Source organism: Orbicella faveolata, unplaced genomic scaffold (assembly GCF_042242905.1).
Source record: "Orbicella faveolata isolate gen_17 unplaced genomic scaffold, um_ofav_v1 contig_1, whole genome shotgun sequence".
Classification (NCBI taxonomy): Eukaryota; Metazoa; Cnidaria; class Anthozoa; order Scleractinia; family Merulinidae; genus Orbicella; species Orbicella faveolata.
Genome location: NW_028301536.1, coordinates 26,085,723 through 26,100,101, shown reverse-complemented (window position 1 = coordinate 26,100,101; position 14,379 = coordinate 26,085,723). Strand labels below are relative to the sequence as shown.

At 39.3% G+C, this 14,379-nt stretch overlaps 1 protein-coding gene across 2 annotated transcripts; it reads left to right on the top strand.

The window, feature by feature from the left end:
- Positions 1-2,297: 2,297 nt before the first annotated feature.
- Positions 2,298-13,197, top strand: LOC110043744 (catalase-like). 2 transcript variants are annotated; one of them, XM_020749242.2, is made up of 14 exons: positions 2,298-2,456; positions 7,630-7,912; positions 8,277-8,407; positions 8,516-8,566; positions 8,704-8,883; positions 9,207-9,317; positions 9,427-9,507; positions 9,824-9,976; positions 10,080-10,215; positions 10,433-10,509; positions 10,702-10,755; positions 11,364-11,471; positions 11,850-11,921; positions 12,836-13,197. In XM_020749242.2, exons 1-14 carry the CDS (start codon positions 2,400-2,402, stop codon positions 12,836-12,838), a joined length of 1,497 nt encoding a protein of 498 aa, XP_020604901.1. In that variant the 5' UTR covers positions 2,298-2,399; the 3' UTR covers positions 12,839-13,197. The 2 variants fall into 2 exon arrangements, with proteins under 2 accessions (XP_020604901.1, XP_020604902.1); XM_020749243.2 differs by lacking the exon at positions 2,298-2,456 and adding an exon at positions 5,006-5,144.
- Positions 13,198-14,379: the final 1,182 nt, after the last annotated feature.

Sequence of the window (14,379 nt, the reverse complement as noted above, 5' to 3'; positions counted from 1 at the left end):
AGCACATGGCAGTCAATCAATCATGGCTCACTTTGACCCATATTAAGACTTCTACGAAGGCCTCAAAAACCAACATGGCGGACTGAAGAGGGTTGGTATCCATTCTCGTTCCCATAGCTACGCGTTTATCTGACAACAATGAGCTGGTATCGAGAGTCTCGATATTCTGCGCATCCTAACTGCGCACGAACCTCACTCATAGATCAAGTGTGCGCGTTAAGGAAGAAATACGAGCAAGCACTTAGTACTTAGTACCGGTTGTATTAACTTTACCGGCAGTTTTCTCTCTTAAATGGCCGGTGACCGAGTGACCCCCTCTCAATTTTCATAGATCACTTCCTTTACTAATTTTCCCCATTTAAACAAAAAGCCAGATAAAATCTCTTCGTGAGAAGTTACAAATGTTTTGTTTTTTCTGCTCTCGTATACGACCGAAGTTTTCTTCAAACGTGAACGGGCAAGACTAATATGTATTCTTTTTCAAGGCCTATCCTGTCACAAGGAACGAAATCAGCTGCAAAAGTTTACTTAATAGACTTAGTTGTGTTGAACAGACTAGAGAGTACGTTTAGCTGATCTAAAGTTCACTAATGCAGCTTCTTTTGTTACTGATAGTTGTACGCTAAGATCGTCGAAGGATAGCGAAAGCTTCTAAGAACGCATGGTCAATGCGCCTTATCTCGAAAACGAGCACGATGAACCCCCATTTTTTGGGTCTTTTTGGCAAAAGCTGATCTTTACCCTACTACATGGCAAGTTTAAAAAAAAACTGCACGTGAGAACATTTTGGGCGCGAAGGACGTTCGCGCGAAAATTTTCCAGTCGATAGATTTTTTTTAATTTCTACTGCGGTCAGATGAGTTACTTGTGTCAGAAATGCAAAAAAAATTGGGGGTCACCGACTTCATTTCAGAGATATAGCGTGTGGAAAACTACCCTGATTTTGAAAAAATTGGCGCATGTAATTCAGCATGATCTCCAGGGGTTCGTAGTTAAAAATTTCGAAGGTGAGTCAACGGAGGCAGACGATCTTAGTCATATTTTGTAAAAGTGGGTCTATTGCGTAAATAATTCCAAATGTTACCAACGTTTCCACAAGACTTAACCCTTCAAGAGGCATTTGAAACCGTCGTACAGATAAACGAAGAGCTAAAAAGAACGGAATTCGATGATGCATTTTGCAAAAAATTCAAACTTCGAATCGATAGATTTTCTTCATTTTTTCGCTAAACGTAGAAAATCGGTAGAGAAAATGATCCATTAAAAGAAAAATAGAGGTCACCGAACGTCCAAGATCTTTAAATCCAGGCAAAGCTATAGCAATGGCCATCTGCCCTATCATTTTTTATTTTATTACTTAGCGCGCGCACTCATGCATGGCGTGGCTTGTGAATTTGCGTGCGCAATAAGGATGCGCAGGAACAATTAGCGTGAACGTCCTTAAATGGAAGTTTTGATCTCGTTTTTATTTTTTTAAAGAAGCGTGCACACTGGTGCACGTTTCATGCTCGTTGAAATTACTCGATATTGGTACAACCGGCATAATGTGTCATTTACGATATCGAGCTATAGGTTTTGTTTTGATGCGTTAGCCACGTTTTACTGGTGTCTGAACCCAAAGTGTGCATGAAATTAAAAGCCTGCAGCATCCTTGTAAGAATTTTTTCAGTATTATATTTCCATTTTACGGTAAAAAATAAATTTCGCACGTTTTCAAGCTCAATTATCTTAAAACCTTATCACACGAGGATTGATACTAATACACACAAAAAATGAAGTGAAATCAAATGGCCACTGAGACAAAATGAACTCGAAACTTATCACCTTCAAGAATGCAGAATATTGTCAAACAAAGTTCTGATAGGGGAAATAAATGACACATTTTACTGAACTAAAAATACTTGGGGACCCTTGGCATGATGAATGGTTATTCACGTTTTTTACTTGAATGAACGCTTATTATATTAACCATGTTTGTTTATCCTTAAGATAAGTCGCCTCGAATGACAAAATGTCTACATCCGCATACTGTTCTGCTGTGAACCCATTCTGGACAATAACTTCAAGAGTTAATTTGTATCTTGCTAAAAAACGGCTATTTACTCTGCACATTTTGAAGGTTCGATTTTTGACTTCCTTTTAAATTATTCATCTTATATAATTTTCTAAACAGCACTTAAAAGTCTTTCCACCACTCCAATGCGTGACTGGCCACGTGAACGGGAAGTAAGAACAAGAAAAGTAGCATGAGATAAGCACAATATCGCTCGATAATTAGACCGTCAGCGTTACGCATGCGTCAATTCGGTGACTCAGCAGTTTGCGGTTACCACTTTGGATACATTTCGCTTTCTTCTCCAAAACGTTCACACCTCGGTATCCCTTGCACCTGCGACAAAATGTCGAATCGAACCAAAGCGTCGGAGCAACTTGACGAATTTGCAAAGAACCAGAAGGTAGGGGGAGTTTCATCCTGCTAGACGTCAATTTTGAAATCTGAGATTGTTTTTGTTTATTATTTTTTCCTTTATTCTTATTCCCGACACTAGTTATGTACACATTTGACGACTATTGTTTAGCTAAACACACTTTCTCGCGCAAAGTTTACAGGACCACAATTTTAGGTTTGGCGTTTCAAATCGTATTCGAATGATTATTGAGCTAACGTTATCGAAAGGATTTAAAATACCCACAACGCAAAATTGCTCTTGTGTGAAAGGCGCACAACAAACTACGTCATTTTGTTGTTCTTAGTGTCATTCTTCTTACGCGATAAAATAAGAGTATCTTTGGTCGCTAAATGTTCTGCCATCCAACAAGCAATGAAAGAAAATTTGATGAGCGATAATTTGCTTGGAACGAAAGGTGAAATTTCCAGATAGAGTCATTTTCTGTCTGTATTACGGAGAATAACAATTAATCGTATGCACGCCTTGTTGTTTTGTAACTGCTCGTGAAAAAAAAAATCGGGAAGCGCGTGTGGAATATATTTTAATCGTTGTCAAGATTTTATTCGCTACTTCGGGTATGAAAGGTTTCAAGTACTTGTTCATAATTATTTTATTACAAATTTGATATAAATTTGTCTCGTTCAAGCAACACTTCTTGATGAAACACTTCCCACGCAGTTATATAACTTATATGACGCAAGCCCCTGAATTTCTTGGTTAGTCACGCAACATTACAAATCAACGTCTAGTAAAGTAGTTATATACAGAAATGGTTATTTTACCTCTCAAGTGTATCTCTTTTAACAAGAGGCAAAATGCACAAACGCAAGAATTCATCTAATTCCAACCGTCAATACAAAATTGCGCAACTTAAAAATACGATTTGATATTGTGTTATATTAAAATGAGACGGCGCGTAAAATTACAAACCCGGATTACAAATATGAATATTGACCTGCCCACTGGGCCAAAAGTGTTATTTAGCGTGTCCTTGTCAGATTTTAAGGCTGTTGTTAGCCAGGTTCAGTTGAGAATGATTACAGAGCTCATTACAGCTATCTGGGAGGCCAAGAGGTTCAGTTTACAAACCTTTCCAGTGCCAATATTAAGCTCTTGGAGTAAGCACGATATACTAGAGTAATGCAGTGGAATTTACACTTGAAAATCCAACGTTTCCGTTTTTAAAAGGGGAAAAAGCTTATTTCTGGCGCGTGAGAATATTGGTTTCGTAAGTCTTCACGAAATCTTATTGAACACCAAAGAATGTGAAAATTTGTTGCTCTGTGACGTCACAAGGAAATACAGAAGCCAATATCAGGTTGATTGTTTAAAAAACTAGGAAAGATGGTGTGAATTAAAAACATACCTATCCTTAAGCTATTATGACCTAGTTAAGAAGACAAGGGGTACGAATGAAGAAAAAAAACTGTGTGATTCTTATTTTGAGTTGCAAAAAATATTTTTCTCAGCAACTTGAAGCCAAAAGCCCTTGGAAAAAAATTTCCATTTAATTATATGGTGCTGCATCGGCTTTGTTTTGTTGATGACGCACATCCCTCTGGCTATGAATACCTGAGCAATATCACCTCTGCATTGATTTAGAGAAATGAATACGTCTGAGACATCGTATATTGACAGACAGAAATCTTTTATCCGGTGGAAAAGATTGATAAAGATACATATTTGTATTATATTCCCATTCTGTGAGAATTGTTCTACAACTTCCCTTCACAATGGAATGAATAGTTTGTAGAAACAATGATTGTTTCCCTGTGTCACTTTTATTTATGGTACCCGGGAACAATGCTCTAGAGCCACAAGAAGGGGGCACTTTTACACTTTTACACTTTTCTTGCATTAAAAGGAAAACTAAAGCGAACATTCCTTTTCAAAAGTCGGATGAGTCCTTTGATTGCAGAATGCAGAGAAAATCAAAAGAGCGTGACCGCCAAGATAATTGACTGAAATGAAATTTGTACTTCATCATTCACGGTTGGCACATAAAAATGAAAAGTTTGTCTAATGGCTACTGAGCATTCGCATGTCTACATCATTTACATTTTTAATATGGCAGACTTCTTTGTATTTATATTTACGTAGCGGAAATTAGGTCATACTTGCCTTTTTTACGGATCGTGGGGGATGATGACATTTAAGGTTCTTGAAGTTGAAATACAGAAAAAAATTTAAGGCAAAAAAGGTGTAAAAATTCATCAGTGAAACTGTTTTTTGTGGGTAGGCGACAACTAAGGGAAAGTAAGTAACAGGTGTCACGGGTATCAGCCATAACTGCGGGTCACACTTCACAAACTTGGTATCGTTTTTTACAGGCCACGTTTGCTTCACTCCGATCCAGCGTGTTAAGAAAGCCGTAAGAAGAGAGAGTTCAAGTGGCGTATATTTGTTAAAAATAAATAAAAACCTTCTAGACCTTGATGTCAGCTCTGAGTCTCATATCATCCGTGACAACACAAATATAGCACAGGCCGTATTTAGGGATAAACAATATGACGTATCTGGTGTTAACCAATCATCTGGCTTTCAGTAAATATCGATCCCTTATTTCGTCTTACGAATTCTACGGAGTGCGAGGTTGACGAAAGAGCTTTAGGGAATTGTCTTCTTTGTAGACGCACGATGGCGAACAGAACAGAAGCATCAGAACAGCTGAGCAAGTATTCTGAGGCAAAAGAGGTTTGTAGAACGCTTTTTAATCTGTCGGGATGGTGCCAGCATCGTTTGCTAGCGCGCGTCGGTGGGTATATACGCGCTTAACGTGAGTTTGCGTTCAGCCCGATTTCGACGAGTGTGTACTGCTTAAGGCAGAAAAACACCAACTTGCGCATGGCAAACATTCTTTTCTGCATCGACAAGCGAGATGTATCACGGTCGCCATGGGATGTTGCGAATTTCGTGAATTTTCTCGGAGGAATATATGAACTGTCGACATAAGAACAGTTGCGCAAGTTGTTGCTCAAGATGGTTTGAAGTACGGTAACAACCTGACGGTAACACAAAAACGTTCAGTTTGTTTCGAGTAAGACTAGCCAATCGGTTTTATTAACGAGGATAAGGTTATTTCACAACTTCGTCCACCGACGACGAAACGATTCAATTAAAACACTCTTGTTTTTCATACGCCTGCAGGTTTTTTCGTGCGGGAGGGGATTGGGGGGCGGGAAACTGGGAGTAAAGGAGGCGGGAACTGGGATTCCGAAGATGACGGGAGCTTAGGGGAATAGGGGGAAGTTTTGGAAGATTGTGCAGTATTGTACCAAAAGGTGGGAACCACTTTGGAACTGGCGGAAACCGGGAGTGAAATCGTAAAATGTACCTTCTCCTCACCCTTCCTCCTCACCGCCCCCCCCCCCCCCCTCCCCCGCACCCCCGCCCTTTGGTGTCAAGCCGTTGCTTCGCAGTGCAATTGGATCAGTAGAGGTTCAAGGAGTTGAAGAGGTCTTTCTCTTACCATGCGAATGATTTAAACACGAGAGCGAATTTGTGATTGCCTTTCAAGAATGTCATCCAATACAGCATGCATGCAGCCTGTGTCTCGGTTTGATATAATAGGTTATCATATTTACATGTACTTCAGTTTCTGTCAACAAGCGAGGGTCCGTGTTTAATACCTAGTGCTGGAATGTTTTGCAAAAGTCGCTCTTCGTAAAAGAGATTTTTTGTTAAGATTTTCTATACCAAATATTCAATCACTGATTAAGAAATTATGTTCGTGACTTGCAGATCTGTTTACAACATGCGAGCACGTTCTAATTTACATGCAAACAAGAGACGAGTAGGCTAGTGTTAATATGATTATATGTTAATCACAGATATCAATTTAGCCCGAGCAAAATGCGATGAATTTTCTCTAAGTAACCATTACGTACTTTTTTCAGCCCTTCAGGTGGTTCTCGTGAGATACTGTGAGATACTGTGTGCAAAACGTGAACTACCGTATAAAATGTATTGAAAGCGAAGAAGAACGAAGAACTGACCAGCGATCCAAAACGTTCAAAGACATCATGTAACTGGCTAACAGCGCAACACGCACTCTTGGACAACGATGCATAAAAGAGTGTAAATTAAATGTTTTTAGTTAAAGGGAAAGGGAGACAACTTGAAAATTTTTATTATGTTGTAGCGGACCACGTTTATTAAACAGCCGTATAAACCATCTTAGATAATATTATTTGTTCTTATTAACTCCCAGAAACTGTGCTGAGTCATAATATTTCACCCTCGGAGAATTAAAACACAAGACATGTTTCAAGAAGTACTGAATTGCGAAAGAGTGTATAAAAGGTCTTAAAAACGTCAATCACGAACCGTAACTTAGAACAGTTATTTACACCCCAGTACATGTGGCTACTTGTAATGAACCAGTTTCACGATGTCCCGAAATACCAACAGCTTTGTATTTTTCAAATAAACAAAAGATTACCTCCATAGATCAATGTTTCAGGCCGAACTTAGTAAATATGCGAAGTTCGATAAGAATCCGTCACAAACTCACGAAAACATCAGACCCCAAAATTGCCAATTTTCACAAAAAGCATGCCGGAGGCGGGGGGGGGGGGGGGGGGGGGCAAGCGTTACAATAAATTGTGGTTAGGTAACGTCAGAAAAATCCCAAGCAAAAAAGCCATGCACGCTATAGCGGGCAAAATCAGTGGAGATTTTCACAGCTGTTCGTTGGGATGTAAATTTGCGCAATCTAACTTTTTATTTTCCAAACAAGGAAGTTGCTATAAATTGTGTTTCTCGTTGGAGGAAAAACATGGAAAACTCCACGATTGATTGTTCTCTCATCAAACGTTTTTTGGCTTAAATGATGCGAAGTTGAGATACATTGTTGCTGCAGGGTGATCTTTTGTCGTCCCAAGGAAGCTGATACATAAGTGCGTAGAGTGGCTTTTGACCGAAACAGATCCAGTCTTCAGACATTCAGATCAGTGATCAACGGAAATCGATATTTCTGCACGTTAATAAAACGATGTATGAAAAGCTACAGAAATAATACCCACTAAGAAGAAGTGTGTTGTTTTGTTTGCTGAGGAAATTTGGATGCCTTGATTACCACTGCTTGAAAGGTTAACTTGTTGTAATCGAGTCTAATCTCAATTAAATTCTGATACGTGGAAATGAAGTCGGGGTTTTTCTTTTTCTTTTTTCTAACAAGAAACCTGATGTCCTCACCACTGGAACTGGGTGTCCCATCGACACAAAGACGGCCACCATGACAGCTGGACCCAGGGGGCCCATCCTGCTACAGGACGCCCAGTTTCTGGATGAGATGAGTCATTTTGACAGGGAAAGAATCCCAGAGAGAGTGGTGCATGCCAAGGGAGGTGGAGCATTTGGATACTTTGAGGTCACTCATGACATCACCAAGTATTGCAAGGCCAAGATCTTCGAAAAAATTGGAAAGACGACCCCTTGCGTGGTTCGGTTCTCTACTGTTGGTCAGTGTGCTTGGGTTTATTGTACAAAAAACCCTGTTATCCATAGTTATCCATATCTAAAGAGTAGCTGAATTCCTCTCGTAACAAATTCCCTCAGATTTTAGTGTGTTTGTTTGTATCTGGACTACTTGATACAGCTTATTTCTTCTTTTCAACTATGTCATATTAATGTTTGGCTAGATACACGACCCCATAAGCAAACCTGTTGCCTAAAACAAGATCGTGTTCCAATAAAGGATTATTATGGTTGTTGCTCAGATCATTATCTTGTTAAACATTCATTAAGGAAAACAGTCAATATCTGGATGGTACTTCAACATATTTTTGGCTTCAGATTCAAAGAGGTTTCTGCTTTAATCTTTAGGTGGCGAGTCTGGTAGTGCTGACACTGCCCGTGACCCACGTGGCTTTGCCATAAAGTTCTATACTGATGAAGGAAACTGGGATCTTGTTGGAAACAACACTCCTATCTTCTTTATCAGGGACCCAATCTTCGTAAGTACACAAGTGTTTGGTTGTCTTGAAAGCTAGAGCATTTCATAATATTTTTCACAACATTTTTGGCTCTATAACATTGGTTTGGTGTTTCTTTCTGATACTCAGTTTCCCAGCTTCATTCACACTCAGAAGAGGAATCCTGTGACTCATTTAAAAGTAAGTTAACGTTGTCACAGCATTCTGTAATAATATTAAGAATATACCATGTTTTCCAAGAGCACATGACAGAAATATATTGCAGAAAGAACTCAAAGAACCGAAATCAATCCACTAAAAGCCTTTCGTTGTGCTAGGATCCTGACATGTTCTGGGATTTCATCACACTGCGTCCTGAGACCACCCATCAAGTGTGCTTCTTGTTCAGTGATCGTGGAATTCCTGACGGTTATCAGCACATGAATGGATATGGAAGTCACACCTTTAAAATGGTGAATGCCAAGGGAGAGGCTGTCTACTGCAAGTTCCATCTCAAGGTATAAGGCAATTTGTTTCATGCACTGACTTAAGCTAAATACAATCTTGATTGCAATCGCCTTGGACAATACTTAAATTGTCCATTAATGTGTCAAAAAATAGTAGAAGTAAGATTAATCGACCTTTCGATGTATTCAACGTCATTGTTCGTTGAGTGTCCAGAATAAAGTTTAATCCTGCAGCTCATCCTGGCTTCCAAGAAACCATTTCATTAATTTAACATGCAGTATCCTCAGTATACCTTTACTGAGCTAAAAGGTATGTAGTTATAAGGTTTTAAATGCCTTCATCATTTTAAACGTATTTGAAATATCATTCGCAGACCGATGAAGGAATAAAAAACCTGCCCGCAGACAAAGCAGAAAGGCTGGCAGGTTCTGATCCAGACTACAACAACAGGATGCTGTACAATGCCATTGCTAATAAAAAACCAGTAAGTTTACCAGTGTTTATATACATCTGAAATTAAGATAATTTTGTTGTTGTTATTGTTGTTGTTGTTGTTTTCATTTACAAGAACGCTTTTCGTTCGTCCTTTTCAGCCGTCTTGGACTATGTACATCCAGGTCATGACGTTTGAACAGGCTGAAAAGTTCCGCTGGAATCCATTTGATTTGACCAAGGTAACATTGCGATTTAAGAGAACGTAGAAAACGTCTTCTCTTCTACCGTATTACATCGTACGTGGTTTTCGGCACCTTGAAGCTCGAGGAGGAGCTGTGAAGACCTAAGCCTTTTCCATTTTTTATTTCCCTTTTCATGAAAACATTGCCCAATAATTTTATGCACATTCAACTTCTGTGTGTGATGTAGATATTTTCAATTTTGCTAAAGGTCTAATAGGTCTTTACACAGAGCTTCGTCGTTAATTGACTTTTACCTAAATAAAGCGACTATTTGTGGGTTGGAATAATGTTTCTCTTGTTTCATTAATTACAGATCTGGCCACATTCTGATTATCCGCTGATACAAGTTGGAAAGATGGTACTTGACGAAAACCCGTCCAACTATTTTGCACAGATTGAGCAGAGCGCTTTTAACCCTGCGGCAATGGTTCCTGGAATTGAGCCATCTCCAGATAAGATGCTTCAGGTTAACATAGCGCTTTCCTGCTATTCCCTTTCTCGTCATCATCATTAATCACTCCATTTTGTTAGTATTTGAACGTCATACCGTCCAATTTATTTCATCTCAGGGTCGACTCTTCTCGTACCATGACACTCACCTTCACCGACTGGGAACCAACTACCTACAGCTGCCTGTGAATTGTCCTTACAAGACCAGAGTCTCCAACTACCAGAGGGATGGACCACAGACCTTTGATAACCAAGGTAAGTTACATTGTTTATCAATTTTTATTTGCATGAAAGGGTTAGTAAGAAAGCAGCTTTAATACACCTTTCTTGCAAGTGATAGTTATCTATGTGAACGCCACTATGGTCATTTCGAAGACCACCATACTACATGTAACAAAATAAACGGTACGGCTGATCTCAAAATTTGTGCGAAAGTCTTACATTTAATGATTTTATTCTGAACTCTTTTCAGATGGCTGTCCTAACTACTACCCCAACAGCTTCAGTGGACCCAAAGACGACATGAAGTATTCAGCGCACAAATTCCAGGTAAAAAAATGCCCACCAATAGGTACCAATGTTTGCACTTTTGAGCCCTAATCACCGCCTCTTTTTATCTTCTTTCCTGATACTTTGGCGTTCAATTTATTTACATACAAGTTGTTAATTGGTATGATTAGGGTATGCTATTTCATTGGTATCTCAGGTTTTATTCATTGAATTTCTGTTGTACTTCTGTAGGTATCTGGCGATTGCCAGCGCTACGAGTCGGGCGATGAAGATAACTTCTCTCAGGTGTGATAATCGCTATGGTTACTTAGTTCTTTTCTTCTAAGAGTAGAGAATAAAATAAAAACTGACCCTTTTATTTCTGAATTGCACATAAAAGCAAAAGTCAGAAAAGAAGAACGACCTCAAGTACTGATGTACAAAACGTTTGTTTCAACGTTTTTTAAGCCAGTGTTAAACTCAGTTTTTAATATTATCATGAGTCCTGATTATAGTTATAGTTTTAGTAGTTTTCGTATAAGAAATATTGAAGATAACAGTGGTCACCTAGAGGAGGATAATGTATCCATTGTATTAAGACGCATGGCACCTAAATAGCATAGGTTTTGCCAGCCAAGCAGTCACACCATGGTCAGTGACAGACAAGAATGGCTCAGTAAAACAAAGCGTCGCAAATTGCTATAAAGGAGACTTAATAACCTAAGGATGGATAAAAAACCTGTAGCTTTGTATTACATGGAATACGGCAGAACTAATGTCAGTCACTGCGACACCTGTAGTGTCTATTCCAAAATACTGAGCTCTTGCTTATCTGAAAGATTTCTGCAGTGCACATTCAGTTATTTAAGTTTTGCTGAACTGTTTGACTTTATAAGCTTACACTGAATCCTCAGGTCACCCTTTTCTGGGACAAAGTATTGGATAAAGACGCCAAAGAGCGGTTGGTGAGCAGCATTGCAGGCCATCTGAAGGACGCCAAGGAGTTCATACAGAAACGAGCTGTAAGTATTCATCTATGAAAAACAAACCACAAATTTTCTTCCTAAGACGGCTTCGACCGAAAACACAACTTCTCGGAAACTCTGTCGAGCATTGGACACTCTAAAGGAAGACATGTGAAAGTTTAAAAGGGCAGCAACGAAGAAACAGAGAAATTCTTTCCGGTACTTTTTCTCCACTTTTTAACCAGCAATAATACTGTATCCCACGTTTTACTAAAACAGAAAATATGGTGTATGATTTACTGGTTTTGCTGCATTTTTCTCACCAGTGCAGGAGAAAATTGAGACTTTTAAAAATTTTTCATCTTCACTTGAGTACTTGCATGAGCAATTAACGGATGAACAAATACTTAAGTCATTTATATCTTTGTTTTTCAGGTGGATAATTTTGCCAAAGTGCATCCTGACTTTGGTAACCGCTTGAACACAAAATTGATGGAGTACAGAAACGTAAGCATCAGTTTTAGTAGAAAGCAACAACCAGACAAACAGACAGACAAGCAAACAAACATTTCTCCTTTTTTCTGTTCAAAATAGAGTGTTTTAAATGACATTACGGCAGCCTTATTGGCGCCTCAAAAGAAGGAAACGGCGGCCATGTTGATGTCCCAAACCATCTTCTTTTCTCGTGTACTTTCTTTTGTTCCAATAAATATTTACATGACTGCTGGCTGCGTGAGTGGAAACGTTCTATAGATATTAACTGGTTTACAGGGTGACAGTTAGTCTTGAATTTCTTCTACCTTTTTTTGGTAATTTGTAAGATTAAATGTAGTATAATTGGTTTGAATCCAGGAGTGGTAGTTTTAAAAAGATCTGCTGTTGGTGACTGACGTTTCGTAAAAGTTATCTTCAGAGGCAAGTAAGAGGTTTTTGTCAGTCGATGGCGTTACGAATCCGGTCCGTTAAAACTCACATTTAGCCATGATTTTACCATTACCATTGCACAGCCGTGTAGGTTGATGATGTTCAGAAATGAGATTGTTGACATCGCCCCTTTTTGTCTCTCGTTTGCTGTGTTCAGTCATTCTTCTGCTAACAGTACGGTAGTATTTACCGCCAGTCTCCTACATTGGCGAGACTGATTAACTAGCCAGAGTATTTTAAACAACTTTACACTCAAGTTTTATAGCCAGTGGCTCAACTGACCACTCAGTGTCAACGGACCAGACTGATGACACCAGCGACTGTCAAACACATCTAACTGGACTGTGATAATGACTTCCGCTCAGATTAGCGAAACGTCTGTCCACAAACAACTGTTATTTGGAGAACTACCCTCACACAGACGATCACACCAGAAGGACTTGTCGGGTTACAGAAGTTTTGGTTTCTCACCATTGTTATTTTTATTGCTTCCACAGTAAATCTCCACAGACGCTCCATGACTGTTGAAGGTACTTTCAACAACTGCCTGCATTTCGATCAGTTATATTTAGTCCAAAAGGACAAGTTTTAGCTGTGGAGTAATACACTGATCAAGCAACGATTATAGAAAAACTAAAGTTTGAGAATAATGTAAAGACTAATAAGTAAAGTTGACACAGAGTCTGCTCTGCGAGGAGCATCAGTTTGTTTAAGTTTGTCACGATTTTCAAATACGTTTTTGTCTTAGGTTATTGCAAGAGACCACGATCTCTTGTTGTTAAACTTCATGGGTGCATGTACCGAGGCACGTAATAGATAGATGAGCTCAAGTTATTCAATAAAGATTCAGTTTGATTGATTTTGTTCCTGATTCTTGAAACAGCTAAATATAATCTCTTCCATGGGTTGACACCGACACAAGAAATTACCACGTTGACTGAGGATGCTTTTCTTTGGAAGGATCCCAATCAGGATCAATGATCCAGGGTCACTCGGATCATCGGTCATCCAAGAAACCAACGACTCCTTGTCCAGAATGGATTCGTCGTTTGATGCCCCATGATCCAAATCTAAAATATATATATACATATATCCTGATCCGGAACATCCCAAAGGAACGCACCCTGAGAAAGCACATAACAAACGCGTGCGATAATCTTTAGCCTTTCGATTTGACTTAGGGACAAGGTCTTTGCAATTTAGTTTCAAGTCAGTAGAACTCGATAATATCATCATCTACGCTATTCGGAATCTAGCCTATGCAGGTCAAAATCAAACCCTGCGCAGCTCCGTGTCAGCAAGTGTCCAGCCCCTTTAAGTCCAAAACGACCTATTTTATACGGACTATGCACATAACCAACGCGTGCGATAATCTTTAGCCTGTATATTTAACTTAAGGACAAGTTCTTTGCAATTTAGTTTCAAGTCCCTGCAGGTCGAAAATATCGTCTACGCTATTCGGAATCAAGCCTGTGTAGCTGAAAATCAAAGTCTGCGCAGCTCGGTGTCAGCTAGTGTCCAGCCCCTCCATGCGCAAATCGAACTACAGTAGAACCCCGGTAACTCGAACTCTGAAGGGAAACGAAAAACAGTTCGAGTTAGCGGGGGTTCGAGTTATCGGGGTCGATTGCATATCCAACTTGCCATGTTAATAATTGATATTTCACTGATTTTTCAGCACTTCAGTATACAGTACTGAGTGCAAATAAAACTTATCGCGTCAGAAATGCCTGTGTACCTTTCATAACGTTCTGCGTTGTAGTACTGTTTCATCCGGTATGGCTCACAAGATCGAGCGATGACTGTCAAATATGTGAACGGTCGGTTGCAATTGCACTAGTTAAAATCAAATTGCTGTGGTGCTAGTTTTGAGTGTTTTTACCGATTACATGACAACAAAAGATAATGAGATGACATCCGTGGTGAGTTACATGAACCAGAATTCGAGTTATCGGGGAAGACTTTGATCAAGGGAAACGAAACTGATTTAGTTCGAGTTAGCGGGGAATTCGAGTTATCCGAGTTCGAGTTAACCGAGTTA

Excerpts from the sequence above, each read along its gene's own strand:
- LOC110043744 (XM_020749242.2), top strand. The coding sequence starts at position 2,400 with ATGTCGAATCGAACCAAAGCGTCGGAGCAACTTGACGAATTTGCAAAG. Across the intron at positions 10,756-11,363 it reads ATGAAGATAACTTCTCTCAG|GTCACCCTTTTCTGGGACAA; the intron begins GTGTGATAATCG and ends CTGAATCCTCAG. Across the intron at positions 11,472-11,849 it reads AGTTCATACAGAAACGAGCT|GTGGATAATTTTGCCAAAGT; the intron begins GTAAGTATTCAT and ends TTTGTTTTTCAG.